This window comes from Chionomys nivalis, chromosome 7, assembly GCF_950005125.1.
Source record: "Chionomys nivalis chromosome 7, mChiNiv1.1, whole genome shotgun sequence".
Classification (NCBI taxonomy): Eukaryota; Metazoa; Chordata; class Mammalia; order Rodentia; family Cricetidae; genus Chionomys; species Chionomys nivalis.
The window spans coordinates 79,899,251-79,918,924 of NC_080092.1; the positions used below are offsets into that span (position 1 = coordinate 79,899,251).

General features: G+C 43.2%; 2 protein-coding genes across 2 annotated transcripts; both read right to left on the reverse strand.

The window, feature by feature from the left end:
- Positions 1-9,711: 9,711 nt before the first annotated feature.
- On the reverse strand, positions 9,712-11,205 carry LOC130876710 (keratin-associated protein 16-1). The gene has a single exon (XM_057773272.1). The coding sequence runs from the start codon at positions 11,203-11,205 to the stop codon at positions 9,712-9,714; it is 1,494 nt and encodes a 497-aa protein (XP_057629255.1).
- A 6,651-nt stretch (positions 11,206-17,856) lies between these two features.
- Positions 17,857-18,210, reverse strand: LOC130878831 (keratin-associated protein 17-1). Its single transcript, XM_057776972.1, has one exon. The coding sequence runs from the start codon at positions 18,208-18,210 to the stop codon at positions 17,857-17,859; it is 354 nt and encodes a 117-aa protein (XP_057632955.1).
- Positions 18,211-19,674: the final 1,464 nt, after the last annotated feature.

Sequence of the window (19,674 nt, forward strand, 5' to 3'; positions counted from 1 at the left end):
AAAGTTTAAAGAAAATGGACAACTTCCAGGATAAATATCACTTACCAAAATTAAATCAAGACCAGATAAGCAAATTAAACAGACCCATAACTGCTAAAGAAAGAGAACCAGTCATCAAAAGTCTCCCAACCAAAAAAAAAAAAATTCCAGAACCAGATGCTTTCAGCTCAAAATTCTATAAGATTTTCAAAGAAGAATTAATACTATACTCCTCAAATTGTTTCACACAATAGAAACAGAAGGAACATTGTCAAATTCTTTTTATGAGGCTACATTTACCCTGATACCTAAACTACATCAAGACATTAATAAGAAAGAGAATTGCAGACCAATTTCAGTCATGAACATTGATGAAAAATACTCAATAAAATACTGGCAAATTGAATCCAAGAACACATCAGAACCATCATCCACCATGATCAAGTTGGCTTCATCGCAGAGATGCAAATGGTTCAACATATGAAAATCTGTCGATGCAATCCACCATATAAACAAGCTTAAAAAATAAAAATTGCATGATCATTTCATTAGATGCCGAAAAAGCTTTCTGTAAAATACAACATCTCTTCATGATAAAGGTCTTAGAGAGAGCAGGGATACAAGAAACATACCTAAACATGATAAAGGCAATATACGGCAAGCCAACAGCCAACATCAAACTAAATGGAGAGAAACTCACAGTGATCCCACTGAAATCAGGAACAATACAAGGTTGTCCACTCTCTTCATATATATTCAATATAGTTCTTTAGGTCCTGCTAAAGCAATAAGATACCAAAGGGACATCAAGAGGATACAAATCAGAAAAGAAGAAGTCAAACTCTCACTGTTTGCTGATGATATGGTAATTTACATAAGAGACTCCAAAAATTCTGCCAAAGAACTTTTACAACTCATAAACACTTTCAGTAATATAGCAATTGCAATAATAATAATAACACAAGATTAACCCAAAAAAATCAGTAGCCCTCGTTTACACAGATGATAAATTGACTGAGGAAGAAATCAGAGAAACATCACCCTTCGCAATAGCCACAAATAGCCTAAAATAACTTGGAGTAACTCTAACCAAACAAGTGGAAGACTTGTATGACAAGAACTTTAAATATTTAAAGAAAGAAATTGAAGAAGACACCAGAAAGTAGAAAGATCTCCCATGCTCTTGGATAGGCAGAATTAACATAGTAAAAATGGCAATCTTACCAAAAGCAATCTATTGATTCAATGCAATGCCCATCAAAATCCCAGAAAAATTCTTCACAGATCTCGAAAGAACAATACTCAACTTCATATGGAAAAGCAAAAAACCCAAGAAAGCCCAAAAAAATCCTGTACAATAAAAGAATGTCTGGAAACATGACAATCCCTGACTTCAAACTCTACTACAGAGCTACAATACTGAAAACAGCCTGGTACTGGCATAAAAACAGACAGGAGGACCAATGGAACCAAATAGAAGACCCAGATATTAATCCACACACCTTTGAACACCTGATATTTGACAAAGAAGCTAAAAATATAAAATAGAAAAAAGAAAACATATTTAACAAATGGTGCTGGCATAACTGGATATCAACATGTAGAAGAATGAAAATAGATCCATATCTATCACCAGGCACAAAACTCAAGTCCAAATGAATCGAAGACCTCACTATAAAGCCAGCCACACTGAACCTTATAGAAAAGAAAGTGGGAAATACACTTGAACGCATTGGCACAGGAGACCACTTTCTAATTATAACCCCAGCAGCACAAACACTGAGAGAAATAATTAATAAATGGGACCTCTTGAAACTGAAAAGTTTCTCTAAAACAAAGAACATGGTCAACAAGATAAAATGACAGCATACAGAATAGGAAAAGATCTTTACCAACCCCACATCAGAGAGAGGTATGATTGCCAAAATATACAAAGAACTAAAGAAATTGGTCATCAAAAGAACAAATAATCCAATAAGAAAATGGAGTACAGACCTAAACAGAGAACTCTCAACAGAGGAATCTAAAATGGCTGAAAGACACTTAAAGAAATGCTCAACATCCTTAGCCATCAGTGAAATGCAAATCAAAACAACTCTGAGATTCCATCTTACACCTGTAACAATGACAAAGATCAAAAATGCTTATGACAACTTATGCTGGAGAGGTTGTGGGGTAAAGAGAACACTCTTCCATTGCTGGTGGGAGTGCAAGCTGATACAGCCCCCTTTTATATCAGTATGGTGATTTCTCAGAAAATTAGGAAATAACTTTCCTCAAGACCCAGCAATACCACTTTTGGTTATATATCCTAAGGATGCTCAATCATGCCACAAGGAAATGTGCTCAACTATGTTCATAGCAGTATTGTTTGTCATAACCAGAACCTGGAAACAACCTAAATGCCCCTCAACTGAAGAATGGATAAGGAAAATGTGGTACATTTACACAATGGATTACTACATAGCAGAAAAAAATGTCATCTTGATCCCGAATTTCCCAAGAAACAACCACACTGCTTTCCAAAGTGGTTGCACAAGTTTGCATTCCCACCAGCAATAGATGAGTGTACCCCTTTCTCCACAACCTCTCCAGCAAAGGCTATCATTGGTGTTTTTGATTTTAGCCATTCTGACAGGTGCAAAATGGTATCTTAAAGTTGTCTTGATTTGCATTTCCCTGATTGCTAAGGAAGTTGAGCATGACCTTAAGTGTCTTTTGGCCATTTGAACTTCTTCTGTTGAGAATTCTCTGTTCAGCTCATTGCCCCATTTTATAATTGGGTTGATTAGCCTTTTACGGTCTAATTTCTTGAGTTCTTTATATATTTTGGAGATCAGACCTTTGTCAGTTGCGGGGTTGGTGAAGATCTTCTCCCAGTCAGTGGGTTGCCTTTCTGTCTTAGTGACAGTGTCCTTTGCTTTACAGAAGCTTCTCAGTCTCAGGAGGTCCCATTTATTCAATGAGGCCCTTAATGTCTGTGCTGCTGGGGTTATACGTAGGAAGTGGTCTCCTGTGCCCATGTGTTGTAGAGTACTTCCCACTTTCTCTTCTATCAGGTTCAGTGTGTTCGGACTGATATTGAGGTCTTTAATCCATTTGGAGTTAAGTTTTGTGCATGGTGATAGACATGGATCTATTTTCATTCTTCTACAGATTGACATCCAGTTTTGCCAGCACAATTTGTTGAAGATGCTCTCTTTTTTCCATTGTATACTTTTAGCTCCTTTATCAAAAATCAGGTGTTCATAGGTTTGTGGGTTAAAGTCTGGGTCCTCTATTCGATTCCATTGGTCGACTTCTCTGTTTTTATGCCAATACCAAGCTGTTTTCAACACTGTAGCTCTGTAATAGAGTCTACCCCTGGACCCAGCAATACCACTCTTGGGAATATACCGAAGAGATGCCCTATCATACAACAAAAGTATATGCACAACTATGTTCATAGCAGCATTGTTTGTAATAGCCAGAACCTGGAAACAACCGAGATGCCCTTCAATGGAAGAATGGATGAAGAAATATGAAATATATACATATTAGAGTACTACTCAGCAATAAAAAACAATGACTTCTTGAATTTTGCATGCAAATGGACAGAAATAGAAAACACTATCCTGAGTGAGGTAAGCCAGACCCAAAAAGAGGAACATGGGATGTACTCACTCATATTTGGTTTCTAGCCATAAATAAAGGACATTGACCCTATAATTCGTGATCCTAGAAAAGCTAAATAAGAAGGTGAACCCAAAGAAAAACATATAGACATCCTCCTGGATATTAACCTTCATAAGGCAATGAAAGGAGACAGAGACAGAGTCCCACATTGGAGTACTGGACTACAACCTCAAGGTTCAAACCAGGAGCAGAAGGAGAGAGAGCACGAGCAAGGAACTCAGGGCCATGAGGGGTGCACCCACATACTGAGACAATGGGGATGTTCTTTCGGGAACTCACCAAGGCCAGCTGGACTGGGTCTGAAAAAGCATGGGATAATACCGGACTCACTGAACATAGCGGACAATGAGGACTGCTGAGAAGTCAAGAACAATGGCACTGGGTTTTGATCCTTCTGCACATACTGGCTTTGTGGGAGCCTAGGCTGTTTGGATGTTCACCCTAATAGACCTGGAAGGAGGTGGGAGGTCCTTGGACTCCCCACAGGGCAGGAAACCCTGACTGCTCTTAGGGCTGATGAGAGAGGGGGAGTTGATTGGGAGAGGGTGAGGGATATGGGAGGCGGTGGCGGGGAAGAGACAGAAATCTTTAATAAATAAATAAATTAATAAAAAAATGTCATCTTGAAATTTGCAGGAAAATGAATGGAGCTAGAAAACATCATTTTGAGTGAGGTAACCCAGCTACAGAAAGACAATTATCGTATGTACTCACTCATAAGTGGTTTTTAAACATAAAGCAAAGAAAATAAGCCTTCAAATCACAATCCCAGAGGACCTAGACAACAATGAGAACCCTAGGAGAGACATACATGGATCTAATCTACATGGGAAGTAGAAAAAGACAAGATCTCCTCAGTAAATTAGGAGCATGGGGACCATGGGACAGGGAGTTGAAAGAGAAGAGAGCAGGGAGGGGAGCAGAGAAAACTCTAGAGCTCAATAAAAATCCATTAAAAATAAACTCTAAAGATAAATAAATAACAAGTGTCTGTGGGAGTCAAAACATAAAACCCAACACTCCTTCCTGCAAACAAGACACTCATTTGTTGTTTTCATCCCTCATGGACCCCAGACATTTGTTTCTTCCAATCTCTCTGCATTCAGGACCTTGTCTTCCCATTGAGTTCTCCTTGCCAAGGCCAAAGAGACTTTCCAAAACCCATTTTTCTTCATGTTCCTGCCCTACATACAGGTTTTTGGTGTCCTCACACAAACCCTTCACCAACCCAAGCCCCTGTCAAGCATGCAAGGCCCTCTGTAGGAAGAACATTTCCTGCTATCCAGTCTCAGAGATCACCTACCTTTAAAAACATAGTAAAATTACATATAACAAAACAGGTATCAAGCAAGAATTACACTTATAATATTTAGCCTATTTGTATCTGGAAAGTTTTATATCTAATTTATCTTTTATCATAACTAAGGAAAACTATAACTATCTGTCTTCAACTCTTCAAATACCCCAGAAGGGTATAATATTACCTAAGTAAACAGGAAGTACACTGTAAGCAATTTCTAAAACTTTAGAATTGACAGAGATATCTCGCTTCCTGGACAGCAAGTCAAAGTTCTTCTGTAATACTGAGGTACCCATCTTCAGCCTACATGCCCATAGTATCTGGCAAACATTTTTGTGAAGCAGGAAATTTGAAGATCTTTTCAGCCTTGTACTGGCAAAGTTCATTATTTGCTTTTTTCTGTGTCCTGCAGAATATCTGACAGTTTCTTCTGTGAAGCAAGAACCATGAAGGACCATCCTATCTTTTCAAAAGTTCAATAGTCACTTTTTGTGGGTCCTGCATGTCCAGTTCATACAGCATACCATCAAGAAGTCCAGGCAAGAGCAGTTTCTTGCTCAAATGACTAATTAACTCCATAAGGAGCCTCTGTGTTACCCATCATCCTATTGAAGTAGATTCATACTGCCAGGAGCTAATGTGTCTCACTGTCATGAAAAGTCTTAAGTTCTTAAAGTACCATATTCTGTAGGTATTTGAAAGATTTAAAGAATACCTATCCATCTAAAATATATCTCTGTAACTCTATTTTAAAAAAACCTAACTATCATGACTATAAGTTTGACTATTTTAAATGATTATCCATTAATCTGTAATTTTTAATTATATATTACATTTTTAAATGAGCTGTATAAGCATGATACCTTAAACAAGAGTAGAAATATACATATAACAAATTGACCTTAAATTTGTATCAATAAGTCAATATCCATACCAATGCAAAGTATTAATCTTTATATCCTATCTCCCTGCCTTTTCTTTAGAAAGTTTGGGAATTGAGGGGCAGTTTTCTCCAAACTATTCCCTGCTCTTTGTTGGGTGAAGTAATTTTAGGGATTCCCAGAGAACTTTCAAGGGGTCTTGTTCCATCAAACCACATTAACCTTCAAGGAATCCCTTAGTTCTCATGCTCTGTGAAAACAAAAGCAGAACCTCATTTCCAAAGTAACATATCTTTAGACTCAAATTTTGATATCAAGATACCTTTAAAATTTATATGTTGGTTTAGCTTAGCAGCCCCCAGAATCAAATGTCTCTCTACAGTCAAAACTTCAAATAAGACACAATAGTATGCATAATCCAGACTTTTTGTGTATATTCCAACTTTATGTGACTTATCTTTCTTTACTCCTTTAATCTATGACTGTCTCTTTAAAGACTTTGTTTTATTTTTAAAAATTATTTTTTATAACAGTCTATATTCTTTTTATTCTCTCTCCCAAATCTACATATATTTTTTAAACACACTGTGACCCATTCAAAGTTATTTTCTGATTCTGTCTCTTCTTTTCTTTTTTCTTTTATTTTTTTAATTTATTAGATTTTTTAAAAAAGATACCAATCCAAGTTCCCACTTCCTCCCCTCCTCCCATTCTCTCCACATACATTTCCACACCACTCCCATCCAGTTCTCAGAAAGGGAAAGGCACATTGCTTTGTGGAAGGTCCAAGGACCTCCCCACTATATCTAGGCAGAGCAGGTATACATCCAAAGAGAATAGGATCCAAAGAAAAAAAACAGTACATGAAGTATGGATAAATCCTGGTGCCACTTCCAGTGGCCCTCAGTCTGCCCCAGCCATGCAACTGTCAACCATATTCAGAGGGACTAATTCCTGTCTAGTCTGGCTGGAGTTGGTAAGCTCCCATTAGCTCAGGTAAACTGTTTCAGTGGGTGAACCCATCATGGTCTTGACCTCTTTTTTTATATTCCCATTCCTCCCACTCTTCAACTAGACTTTGGAAGCTCAGTCCAGTGCTCCAATGCAGGTCTCTGCCTCTGTTTCCATCAGTTGCTAGATGAAGGTTCTATGGTGATGGTTAAGATATTCATCAGTCTGACTACAGAGCAAGTCAAGATCGGGCCCCCTCTCCTCTATTGCTTAGGGTTTTAGCTGGGGTCATCCTTGTGGATTCCTGGGAATTTTTCTAGAGCCAGGTTTCTGCTAACCCTATAATGACAAGATGCTCAATCATACTACAAAAGCATTTGTTCAACTATGTTCATAGCAGCATTATTTATAATAGCCAGAACCTGAAAACAACCTAGATGCCCTTCAATGGAAGAATAGATGAAGAAAGTGTGGCACATTTACACATTGGCGTACTACTCAGCAGAAAAAGAAAAAAAATGACATCTCGAATTTTGCATGCAAATTGATGGAATTAGAAAACACTATCCTGAGTGAGATAACCCAGACCCAAAAAGATGAATATAGTTTGTACTCACTCATAAATGGATACTAGCTATAAACAAAGGACATTGAGCCTATAGTTCATGATCCTAGAGAAGCTAAGTAATAAGGTGAACCCAATGAAAAACATATTATAGACCCACCTGGAAATTAGAAACAGACAAGATTGCCTGACAAAATTGGCAGCATGGGGGTAGTGAGAGAAGAGAGGGTGAAAGGGGAAGAGGAGAGGAGAAGGGTAAGGTTGAGGAGAACTTGAGGGAATGGGATAGTCTGACTCTGTTTTTATTGTGTATCTGTAATCATTTTCTGACAAGGAGCATCTTTTTTTATAAAAGCTAAGTGGGTGTGGCTAGGACCAGCTCCACAGTCATTTCTGTTGGCTCTGCCCTGTCCAACATGGCAGAGATATGTTCACTGCCTCTGTGAGCCATGCTCCCCACCCCAGCTCCAAGGATGTAGTAGGTCTTTGTGACTACTAAGCAACTTGCAGCACTCTGTTCACAAACCCCATTTAAATGCTCTATAACAGGACCTCCTGAAATAGCCGGAGAAGTCCCTGCTGCCAGTACAAACCAGGAAGTGGGCTCTTAAAGGAGCCCCCAGCAAACAGAGCCTATTTGAAAAAGAATGTGGCTACCCAGAAGCTGTGCTTAACTCTATTCTTTTGTGTCTAGAATTCCTTCCCAAACTCTCTCAGTTTTTATGTGGGTATAGTTGCCCCACGTAGGCATACCATTTGTAGGTGGAGACTGCTCTATTGTTCCTGACTGCCAAGACCCGAATAATCACATAGAAACTATATTAATTACAACACTGTTTGATTAATAGTTCAGATTATTTTCCTAGCTAATTCTTATATCTTAAATTAACCCATTTCTATTAACCTGTGTATTGCCGCGAGGTTATGTCTTACCTAAGGTTCTGACTGGCATCTTTCTCCTTCAGCAGTTCCCAGCATCTCCTTGACTCCTCTCTCTCTCTCTCTCTCTCTCTCTCTCTCTCTCTCTCTCTCTCTCTCTCCTGATTTAGTGCCTGGCTTTACTCTGCTAAGTCACTGGTCAAAACAGCTTTATTCATTAACCACTAAAAGCATAACATATACAGAAGGACATCCCACATCAAAGAAGGAATGAAGGAAGGAAAGAAGGGGAGAAAAAGGGAGGAAGGAAGAGAGAAAAGGAAGGGAGGGACAGAGAAAGAAGGTAAGAAGGAAGACTAGAAAGAAAGGAGAGAACAAAGGACACTTTGAAGAGAACGAGGAGAGGGGGAATTAAGGAAGAAAAATTGGGAATAATGGAATGGAGGATGGAAAGTAAAGAAGGAAGAAGAAGAAAGGGGGGAGAATAGAAAGAAAGAGGGGAGTAGAGAAAGCAAGGAATTAAAGAAAGAAGCTAGTAAACAATAAATGCTTTGAAAGGAAATGAGAAAATAAAGAAGGAAAGGATGGGGAAAAGAAGAAAGAGTTGAAGGAAAAGAAAAAACAATAGCAGTTTTAAAGGGAGGGGGAGTAGAAAGGAAAAGGAAGAGGTTGGAGAGATGGAGGAAAGGAAGGGAAGGAAGAATGGTGGAAAGAAGGGAGAGGAAAGAAGGAAGAAGAGAAAGAGATGGGAGAAACAATGCATGGAAGAAGTAATGAATGGAGGAAAGGAGAGAATAAATGGACTATGAGATGAATGAACAGATGGATGGATGGATGGATGGATGGATGGATGGATGGATGGATGGATGGATGGATGGATAAAGAGATTTATGGAAGAAGGGAGGGAGGATAGAATAGATGAATAGATGGATGGATGAGGGATAAATGCATGGAGGCATGGATTAATGAATAGAAGGAAGGGGAGGGAGAGAGGGATAGAAGGCAGGAAGGATGGACAGAAGAAAGGCTGGGGAGAGCATCTCTCCAAGATGCAGCATGACTCTGATAAGACTGTCACATTAAAAAAAAAAAAGAAAGAGAAATAACAATGTGTTACTTCAACTTAGCTCCTTTTATTGCATGATTAAGTATATCTTGCTGAGGATGTCCCCAAGGAACACAGCACATGAGGACAGAAAGCATCTTGAGCTGGACAGAGCCCAGTGATTTGGCAAAGCGTCTCTCCTCAGTGTAATAACAACAGAAAACAAGACCATTCCTTTCTCTGTGCAGGAGGCCTTCATTGGAACCACTAGGAGGCTGGCACTTCTGATAAATTCTCTGAAGCATAAGCGAGTGGTGGGTGGCAGTGCAGAAAGGAAAAATTCTAGCTAAGTCATAATGAGCTGTGCACATGGCTTTCCCGATTTCTCTATGACTTTTGGCCGTTGCTTTGTAGGAATCGGTGAGCTGAGGCTAGCTCAGCGGTCAGCAGGCTTGTTGGCAGCAGACTGGGGGGCTGCAGCCTCACGGGTGATCGGGCTGGCAGGTTTAATCTCAGAGGGTTGGCAGGGAGTCTCGTCTGCGACTTCTGTCTTGCAGGGTGTTGAGTCAGCACAGTCGGTTTGGTTGGAAGTCGACTTATCGCACTCACGCTTAGAGTTGTCAGAATCGGTGCAAGGCTGGCGGGAGCAGACAGGGCGGTAAGAGTAAGAAGTCAGGCAGCTGGGGCGGCGCAGGATGGAATAGCAGGAGCGGTAGCAGGCAGGGCGGTAAGTGATGGAGGTCACATATGGCTGCCTGAAGGTGATGGGTCCAGAACAGATGGGGCGGCAGATGGGGCGACAGGAAACTGGACTGCAAGGCGGCTTGCAGGAACTGGGTATGTAGTAAGTTCGCGGGGGACAAGCTGGTTGACAGATGGCAGATGCAGAGGACCCCGGACGGCAGGAGAGAGGTTGGCAGGAGGTAGATGGGCAGGAAGCGGGCTCACAGCTGACAGAACGGCAGCGTTTGACTATGTAGCAGGAAGGTTGACATGAGCTAGGCACACACACCGATGGTAGGCAAGGACTAGGCTCAGGGCAGACAGGTTGGCAAATACTGGAGACACAGCATGAGGAATCTTGGCAGCTGCTAGAGCCACACGGTGGCTCACAAGGGTTCTGAACACAGCAGACAGGACGGAGACAAACAGGCTCACACACGAGAGCCATGCAGGCAGCTGGCTGACAAGCACTAGACTCTGAGCAAGGTGGCTCACAGGGACTGGAGTCACAGCAGACTGGCTGGCAGCTACTGGCTGCAGAGCAGACAGACGGACAGCAGCTAGGCGTCGGGCACACGGGCTGGCAGCAAGCAGGTTCACAAACCACAGGCTCACAAACCACAGGCTCACAGACCATCGGTTGACAGGAAGCAGGCACAGTACAGAGAGCTGAGCAACAGCTAGGCTCACAAATCACTGGCTGGCAGGATGCAGGCAAGCAGAGAACTGGCTGGCAGGGTGTAGTCTCACAACACACAGGCTGGCAGCTGCTCACGGAGCAAGAAGGCTGGCACATGGTGATCTCACAGCACACAGGTTGAGCACAGGCGCTCATAGAGCAGGAAGGCTCACAGATGGTGGCCTCGCAGCACACAGGTTGACAGCAACTGCCTGCGGAGCAAGAAGGCTCACAAACAGTGGCCTCACAGCACACAGGTTGACAGCAACTGCCCGCAGAGCAAGAAGGTTCACAGATGGTGGCCTCGCAGCACACTGGCTGGCAGCAACTGCTCACAGAACACGAAGGCTGGCAGCATTGTGAGCCACAGCCAGATGACCCACAGCTGTCCTCACAAGTCACCAGCTGCCATGTCTGGCTCCGGCAGGAGCTGGGCAGGCAGATAGGTCCTCCACAGCTCACTTCAGTAGAGCAGAGAGAGACGGCTGGAAGGGAGGGGCATTTCCTGGAACAGCAGCAGCCAGACATGGTGGAGGTACCTCTGCTTCTGGTGAGTGCTGGGAGGTAGCTGCCTGATTGTGACATCTCTCCAAGGCCCTCCCTTATATAGTCCCTCGGTGGTGCATGTTGTTTGGGGCCCCCTGCATCTTTTCCTCATTGTTGTTTGGCTCCTGTGTCCGGAGGAACATCTTATTATGCCAACATTTGTTGACCTAGAAGTTGTTTGTCTGCCCATAAAGAAGATGTTTATTTACTGACTTGCTAAATATGGGATCCTAGAAGCTACAGGTAGTCTTGGGAGGAGCATCATCACCTCCACAATGGATGGGCTCTATATCCTAGCATCATGAAGAAGGAAAGAAGAGAGGAGCTTATAATTTAGCTGCCTTCTGCCCTTCTACTTCTAGCCCTGGCTTAGGCTCAGATGTCTACAAAGGTATGATCACCTACCCTGTAACAGGCAGACAAGCCGGGAGCAGACTTGCCACACCGCCATGACAGGCTCCACAGAGGCACACAGGGAGGGTAGGAAACAAAGAGTGAAGAGCTCAGTCATGGGTGGGACATCCAAACTGAACTGTCAATGGCCACAGTCCATGGCCTTCCTTTGAGTCTCAGGTTATTCTCTGCAGTTACAGATGGAGAATGGGGGGTAGAGGAAAAGAAAAGTTAGGTCACTTGTTGAAGGTTGCTCCCGTTCCCTCCCCATGTAGGCTTTCAGAAAACTGAGCTTCTTTTTAATCCTTCTTCCCCCCATCCCCAAAACAGGGTTTCTCTGTGGAGCCCTGGTTGTCCTGGAACTAGCTCTGTAGACCAGGCTGACCTCAAACTCACAGAGATCCACCTGCCTCTGCCTCCTGAGTGCTGGGATCAATGGCGTGTGCCATCATCACCCAGATCAAACTTCTTGTGAGGAAAAAAGTATTAAGTTTATTTATTGTTCATGTATGTGTACATGTGTATGTAAGCATGTGGAAGTAAGAGAACCATCCAAAAGTCAATCTTCTCCATCTACCATGTGAATTCTGGGAATTGAATTCATGTCATCAAGCTTGTTGACAAATACCTTTACCTGTTGAGCCGTCTCACTGACCCCAAATCTCAGCTTTGTTAGCAGACACCACCAATGTCATATATAATAGATTCAACCTGTGCTGCCATCTTCCACCCTCTCCTGTAGCAGCTCCATCCGAGAACATCTGTCGCATCTGTCCACGGAAAGCACTTGACACAGTTTCTCTACTTCTCCATCTCTTCTTTCCATGTATATATGAAGCAGTCAATGGATTTCCAGAGTATCCTTGATGCAGAGGCTGGCCCAGTGGTTGGACCCATTCCTGGTATGTGGCAGGCACCAGGGGATGGTGGTACTTTGTACCTAGATATTCCAGGTTCTACACAGGAAAGGCCCCATTTTCAGATTTTGAGAGCTCCTAGAAGAAAGATACTGAGACCAGTAAGAAGGCTTAGTAGGTAAAGGTGACTGTCACAAAGGCTTACAACCTGTTTGATCTTGGGGACTCAAATGGTGGAAGAAGAGAACCAACTCCCAAAAATTGTCCTCTGGCTCCCACACATATTCCATGTCCCAGGCATACCGCCCCCAAACAGATGCACAAAATAAAGAAGTGTAAAAATAGCCTTTTCTTAACATTTATCTTCATTTATTTTAGGATGAGTTTATTCCTATATCATAACTTTTTGTTTCTTCAGTTTCTTCTGGGATCCTTTTCTTCTGTGAACCTTCCTCTTCTGGCCTTGGAGCAATTTGTTCCTTTTCAATGAAGATCATCTCAATGTGGCAGGGGCAGCTCATGTACGGGTTAATTGGGCCACGAGTTCGTAAGCACATCTTGGATGCTTTGTTCATTGGATGTGTTCATGACTAGAAAATCTGCCTCCAAGACGTTCAGCTCAACAATGCTCTCTGCATTTCTAATCATGTGCAGCAAGAAGTCATCACTTTCCTTTTGGTCACCAACTGGGTGTCCAGCTCCACTGTTTGGCCTGGGCGCCCCTGCTAGCTCCACCACAGTGCCTCTTCAAAGTGACATCTCTCTAATACTTGGTGGCATTTCAGACATGCACACCTTTGATGGTCCAGGCTGTTTCATGAGTGTTCTTAAAGGGAACGGAAATATATGAACCATTTGATTTGCATGATTTGTCTAGGTCAAGAAAGTGGTCAGCCATCTTCACAGGTCACCTCAGGTCACTTCCAGGAAGAGCAAATACCAATTTATTTAAAGAGTGACACAAAAAGAAATTTTCATCATGAGGTATGGGTTAAAAAGAGACATTTACACACCCATGAGCATTTGTGGTATCCTGTGAGGAACACTGTAACAAAGCGATATGCAAGAACTTTTGGGGAGTGCTGGGGGGAATCTTCAAATGGGTTTTAGGAAGTTAGGAAAGCTTTCTCAAGTAATAAAATGGCCAGATAGAATCCTCAAGGGATGGGGAAAAAAAAGGCAGTCTGTGGAAAGACACGAGAGCAGGTTACATTTGGGAAATTGCCTGATAATACAGTTTAGAACAGTCAGGATGAAGAGCACAGGAGACAGGAAGAGACAGTGATGGGAACACCACAGTTACTCAGGCACCAAGCTATAGAAGACCTTGAGTAAGAAGTTGGACTTAATAAAATGGTACTTGAGAGTTTAAACAAGGAAGTAAGGGGTTTGTATTTAGACTCTGCCTATGGAGATGGGGGAAAGAGGACAAGTTCACAAGCAGAGAGACTATAAGGAGATGGACAATTACCCAAAAGCCTCCTGATGTGAACCTGGACCTAGAAGCTCTTTGTACTAGACCAGTAGGAGAGGTTTAAAGGCAGCAGAATCTATATGTTTCCATGGTTCAAACTAGAAGGGATTATCATCCTTTGAGACATGACTTTTGAGCTGTGGGGAAGGGGAGCCTTAAAACAGCCTTGTAGAGGGAGAGGTGGAGAGCTCATCAACTCCCTGCCACTCATAAGTCCTCTCCATCTGTTTTCCTTCCTCAGGTTAGCCAGTGATGGATAATAACTCAAAAAAAAAAAAGAAAAGAAAAAAGAAAGAAAGAAGAAAAACTCTCTGATGAGAACTGACAGGGAGGCCACTGTTCTTTATACTGGGGTATTATCTCTTCAAAGTCTCCTCCCCTGGTGAGTGAAGTGGCAGCTCTTCTAACTATGCAACCCCATTCTTCCTTGACTCATCTTTAAAGCACTGTTCATCCTTTGGTATCACCCAGGTGCTGTAAGGGCAAAGCCTTTGTCTATTCAGTGCTGCATGCCTGGCACCCAGAGTCAAGACGGATACATAAGCAGAGTGCAATTACTATTTATTGAATGAACAAATGAGAACCTCTGTGTCTAGCTAAGAAGGGTAACCCTTGCTGGTACCTAAAGAAATCACTACCTCTGCTCATGCATCCAGATGGCATGGCCATGAGCAATGGTGTGATCAGTCGCTCTGAATCACAGCGACTCAGTACAAAGCCATCACTCTTTTGGTGGGTTTGTCCCATTGTCCCGTCCTTGGCAGGATGTTCCTTCTGCAGCTGTGAGTTTGTACTGGGGATTGAAGAGTTTGTTTTTAAGAGGCCAGTTATACATAAAAAGTAACTGGAAAAACAGAGTCTGAAGCGGTAACAGGGAAAAGTCAAATCTCACATCCTCTAAATGCAAGGTATACTGCTCCCAATGCTTTTTTATAATAAAACCCCAAACTGAAAGCACAATTGGACGGACACACACACACACACACACACACACATATATATATATGTATATATAATGGTTGAAAGTAAAAAGGTCAAGTGTTAGCAAGGGCATGGAGCAACTGGAACTCTCAGACATGGCTAGTAGGAATACGAAATGATACTGCCACTTTGCAACAATTTGGTATTTTCTTACATGTTTAAAAATTCAATTGTCATTTCCCCAAAAGTATGGTTGCTGGGTAGTTTCCCGAAATAAATGAAAACGTATGTTTATATGAAAACTTGTACATGTGTGCACCTGAAATCTTTATTTACAACAACCAAAAATGATAAATGACCCAAGTGTCTTTCAGTTAATGGATGAATTTCTAATATTGTCTTTCTTTACAATGAAATGCTATTCAATTTTTAAAACTAGGGTTTGGGGAGATGGCTCCATAGAGTACTTGCTGTACAAGAACAAGGAACTGAGTTTGATTCCCAGGACCCATATTTTAATAAAAAAAAACAAACAAACCCAGCACCCATAAAAAGCTCTTATAATTCCAAGGCTAAACTTCCCTGGAACTCACTGGCCACCCAGTCCACCTACTTGAGAAATTCCAGACTATTGAAAGACTCCGATTCAGAAGGGTAAAGGTGAACAGTGCCCGAGGAACATATATCCAAGGCTGCCCTCTGACCTCCACATATGCTTGTTCGCCCTCATACATGTGCAGTTGTACACAGGAGCTTACACACATGAGAGAGAGAAACGAACTGGCTCCTTGAATAAGTATCAAAGCCATGGCACTAAGCAAGAACAATTCACACCATATAATTTCTTTTCTAATGAAATTCTAGACACGGAAGAGTGTTTTACAATATAAAGAGCTGATAGCTGCTGGGCTGGGGACAGTGAACTACTGAAAGAGGGAACCAGGGGACTTGGAGAGTGGTGGACGCTGCCATGAACTGAGCGTGACAATGACACCACAGAAACAGTATGTACAATCGTCAGGTCTCATCGAACTGGGCACCACAAACAGTAACCCTCGACCATATGTAAGTTACAGAGCAGTAAAATACACTGACCTATAAATGTTAATGAAATTCTCAGAGACTATGTTGTTTTGGTGGATTTTTTTTTTTTAATGAGACAGAAAAAAATTAAAGGCAACACAGTAGACTCAACAGCCCCCACTTGTGCTCGTGGATATGTTTAAGAGGACTCATCCTAAGACACTTGTCAGGAAGGAAACCTGAGCCGTCAGCAGGCCCCTTCTCCTCTCTCTCTCTCTCTCTCTCTCTATATATATATATATATATATATATATATATATATATATATGAATTTTTGTGCAAGAATTGTGATGTACACCTTTAATCCCAGCATTAAGAAGAGAGAGGCAGGCAGACCTGAGGTCAAGGCCAGCATGACCTACATAGGGAGTTCCAGGCCAGATAGGGCTACCAAGTAAGACCCTGTCATTCCTCTCTTTCCTTTGCAAAAGTAAAAATAAATACCGTTCTCTCAGTGCAAGAGTGGATTTTATTTTAACCCATGTGTTACTTAAAATCGCTCTAAACAAGGGGTTGAACCTGCTGTCATTTGAGTTTTAACTTCCCAGCTAGGCTTGTGTAGTACGTGTACCCTTCCCTTCCTCTCAGTAGAGTGACTGCAGCTGGACCCAGGACGAAAAACAAAACAAAATAAATAAAACCTTGCCCCGTAGGAGGAAACCAAGACCAGAACCTGAGGCTGAGGAGAATCTGAAACACACAAACATCCTCACTACGCATTCACACGGTCCGGCCACACAAATCCCTGACATTCACAACCAACCTGGGACGGGTTTATAATGCCAGCTACATGGAAGGCTGAGGCAGGAGAATTACAAGTTTAAGGACAGCCAGGACAACTTAGTGAGACCCTGTTTTACAATTTAAAAAAAAAAAGAAAGGGGGGGTCTGGGGATGCAGCCCAGTCATCGAGGTTTTGCCTAGTTTGAAAATGAAGTGCTAACTTCAATCTCTAGCATTGAAAAAAGGTAAATTAATTAAATTAAAAAGCACCAAGATTCTTTTACCAAAACCTCCTCCTCTGACTTTGCTCACGATTCAGGCCAAGCCAGAAATCCTCCAAAAATCATTCTAGAACCACAATACAGAAAGTAAGCATGCACCCTGAGCGGGATTAAATACAGTGAAATCAGCATTTACCTTGCTGCTTTTAGAAACCTGGCCCTTGGGCATTCCAGATTCTAGAGCTGGTGGGTACCGCAGCTAATGGTGACTCCCAGGTATTGGTTAACAACTCCCTAAGTGATTCTCATACTGCATGCAGGGGCTTCTGTCTACAGTCTACCCAAACCTCCACCTTCCATGTAGATAACCACCTGTGTTCCTGTTAAAAAGCACAGGTCACCAGGCCACACCCCTACAGCATCCCTTATGTCAGAGAGGGCTCCAGAATCTACAGTTCTAACCAGCCTCCCAGGACTGGTACAGGAGATCAGCAAATGGTACTGTACTGTGTACAAACTGTACTGTGCGCTCTCTAGGTGGATGCCAGAGTAAATCTTCCTAGCGGGCCCTTGGAGGGTTGAAGGAAGAGCCAGGAAGACTGATAGGGTAGCCAGCATGCTTGAATTTATTAAAAGGTTGACAAAGTTTTAGAGGAGAAGAACGCTGGGGTGGGGACCAACAGACCCAAAGAGTAAAAGAATGTCTCTTAGCTGCAAGGCATTTGACTTAATGCAAACATTGAACCTGGTGACCACCACCTCATTGGAACTCAGCTTTAATTTTCTGCCAGGAAATGGCTCTTTGGTCCTGTGTGCCTTACACACCAGGACAAGCTCTCCTCTCAGAAAGAGCATGAGAGGCAGGTCTTGGAGGTATGAAGGAGTCAGGAGATGAAGAGGTCTCCATCTGAATAGGCCGAGGCTGTCCCCAACACTGCCTCAGGTATAGAGAGGAGGGTCTTCATTTCGTTTCACAAACAGGTGTGGGTTGACAGCACACTGGACCACAGCATCCGGAGCCACAGCATCCCGAACCACAGCAGCTGCCTCCGCATCCCCCGCAGCCTCCGCAACCTCCGCAGCCTCCGCAGCCTCCGCAGCCCCCACAGCCAGATCCACAGCAGCTAGACCCGCAGCCAGACCCGCAGCAGCCAGATCCGCAGCCAGAGCCTCCACAGCCAGAGCCTCCACAGCCACAGCAGGAGCCACAGCAAGGGCCACAGCAGCCACAGCAGCCCTGCTGGCAGCAACACTCCTCACAGCAATCTTGTTCCTGGGAGCAGCAGTTGAAGCAGTCTCCCGGGCAGCACCCCATGGTCCCAGCCGGTCAGGTCGCAGGTCAGGAACGCGGCCGAGCTTCCCCTAGGTCTGACAGTGGCCAGCTGGACAGCAGCTTTTATATCTCCTCACCCAGGGGTGTTGGCACGGAGGACAGGATGTTTGCTTTGTTATTATTTATGCTGGTTTCCATAAGAACGTCTCATTAGCCACCTGTTTATTTTCTAGACGTGAGTACCTCAACTCATAAAAAAGCCCCACTCGACCCAACTGCTATTTGTCCAGAGGGTAAAAATACATCTGGGAAAAGACCTGTCATTAGCCAGGTTGGGGAGAGGAAGGAGAAGCTGGCCAAAGAATCTGCTCTGGCTCCTCTCCTGAATCTTCTCTGGTGGCAAAAAGGAGACTCCTCTGACTGGCCATGCAGCCTGTTTACATGGATGCTGGCCCTAAAGAACTAGAAAGATAAGAATGGATGAGTTTTTTGCCCACACGGAGGCTGCAGCTGAGAGCCTGATGCTGAGGCTCCTCCCCGGTAGAATGGCGTTCTCTCCCCAGCCATGTGAGAAAAGCAAATATTTGTGTCTGTGTGAGGTATGTGGCTGTGTGCTGCACGTTTGTTTAGGCTTGGCAGGTGAGCATCAATCACGAGTAATAACTGACTTGTGAAATGCAGATAGACTCGCCATAAAACTGCAAAAGGCTGGGGAGCCACATTCTCTTAGAGCTGCGATGGACTGAACATTTACACTCTCTACACAGGCAGGAAGAGCTCGGGGCAGCACCTGTTACCCCCAGCCCCAGGCTGTTCTGGAATAGAAGATGAAGATGAAGAAGGAAAGGAGGCAAGGAGAGAAAACAAAGGAATGAAGCGAGGAAAGATAATGAGGAGGAAGGGAAGGAGGAAGGGGAAGGGGAAATGAGAAGGGAAAAGGAAATGGAAGGAAGGGGAGAGGGAGGGAGAAGAAGGAGGAAGGGAAGGAGGAAGGGGAAGGGGAAATGAGAAATGGAAAAGGAAATGTAAGGAAGGAGAGAGGAAGGGAAGAAGAAGGAGGAAGGGAAGGAGGAAGGGGAAATGAGAAAGGAAAAGGAAATGGAAGGAAGGAGAGAGGGAGGGAGAAGAAGGAGGAAGGGAAGGAGGAAGGGGAAGGGGAAATGAGAAAGGGAAAAGGAAATGGAAGGAAGGAGAGAGGGAGGAAAGAAGGAGGGAGGGAAGAAGGAAAGAAGGGAGGGAGATAAAGAGGGAAGGAAAGAGAGGAAGAGAGGAGGGAGAAGAAGGGAGGGAAGGAAGAAGCAAGAGAGAAAGAAGGCATGTGGGAATGACTAAAAGAAGAGAGAAAAAAGAAGGAGGGAAGGAAGGAAAAGGAGAGAAGGAAGCAAAGGAAGAAAATGGGAAGGGAGAGGTGGAAATGAAATAAGGAGAGAGAATGAGGAAGAGAAAAAAAGAAAGTAACAGAAGGGAAGTGAGGGAGGAAGAAAAAGGGAGGAAAGGGGAAAGAGG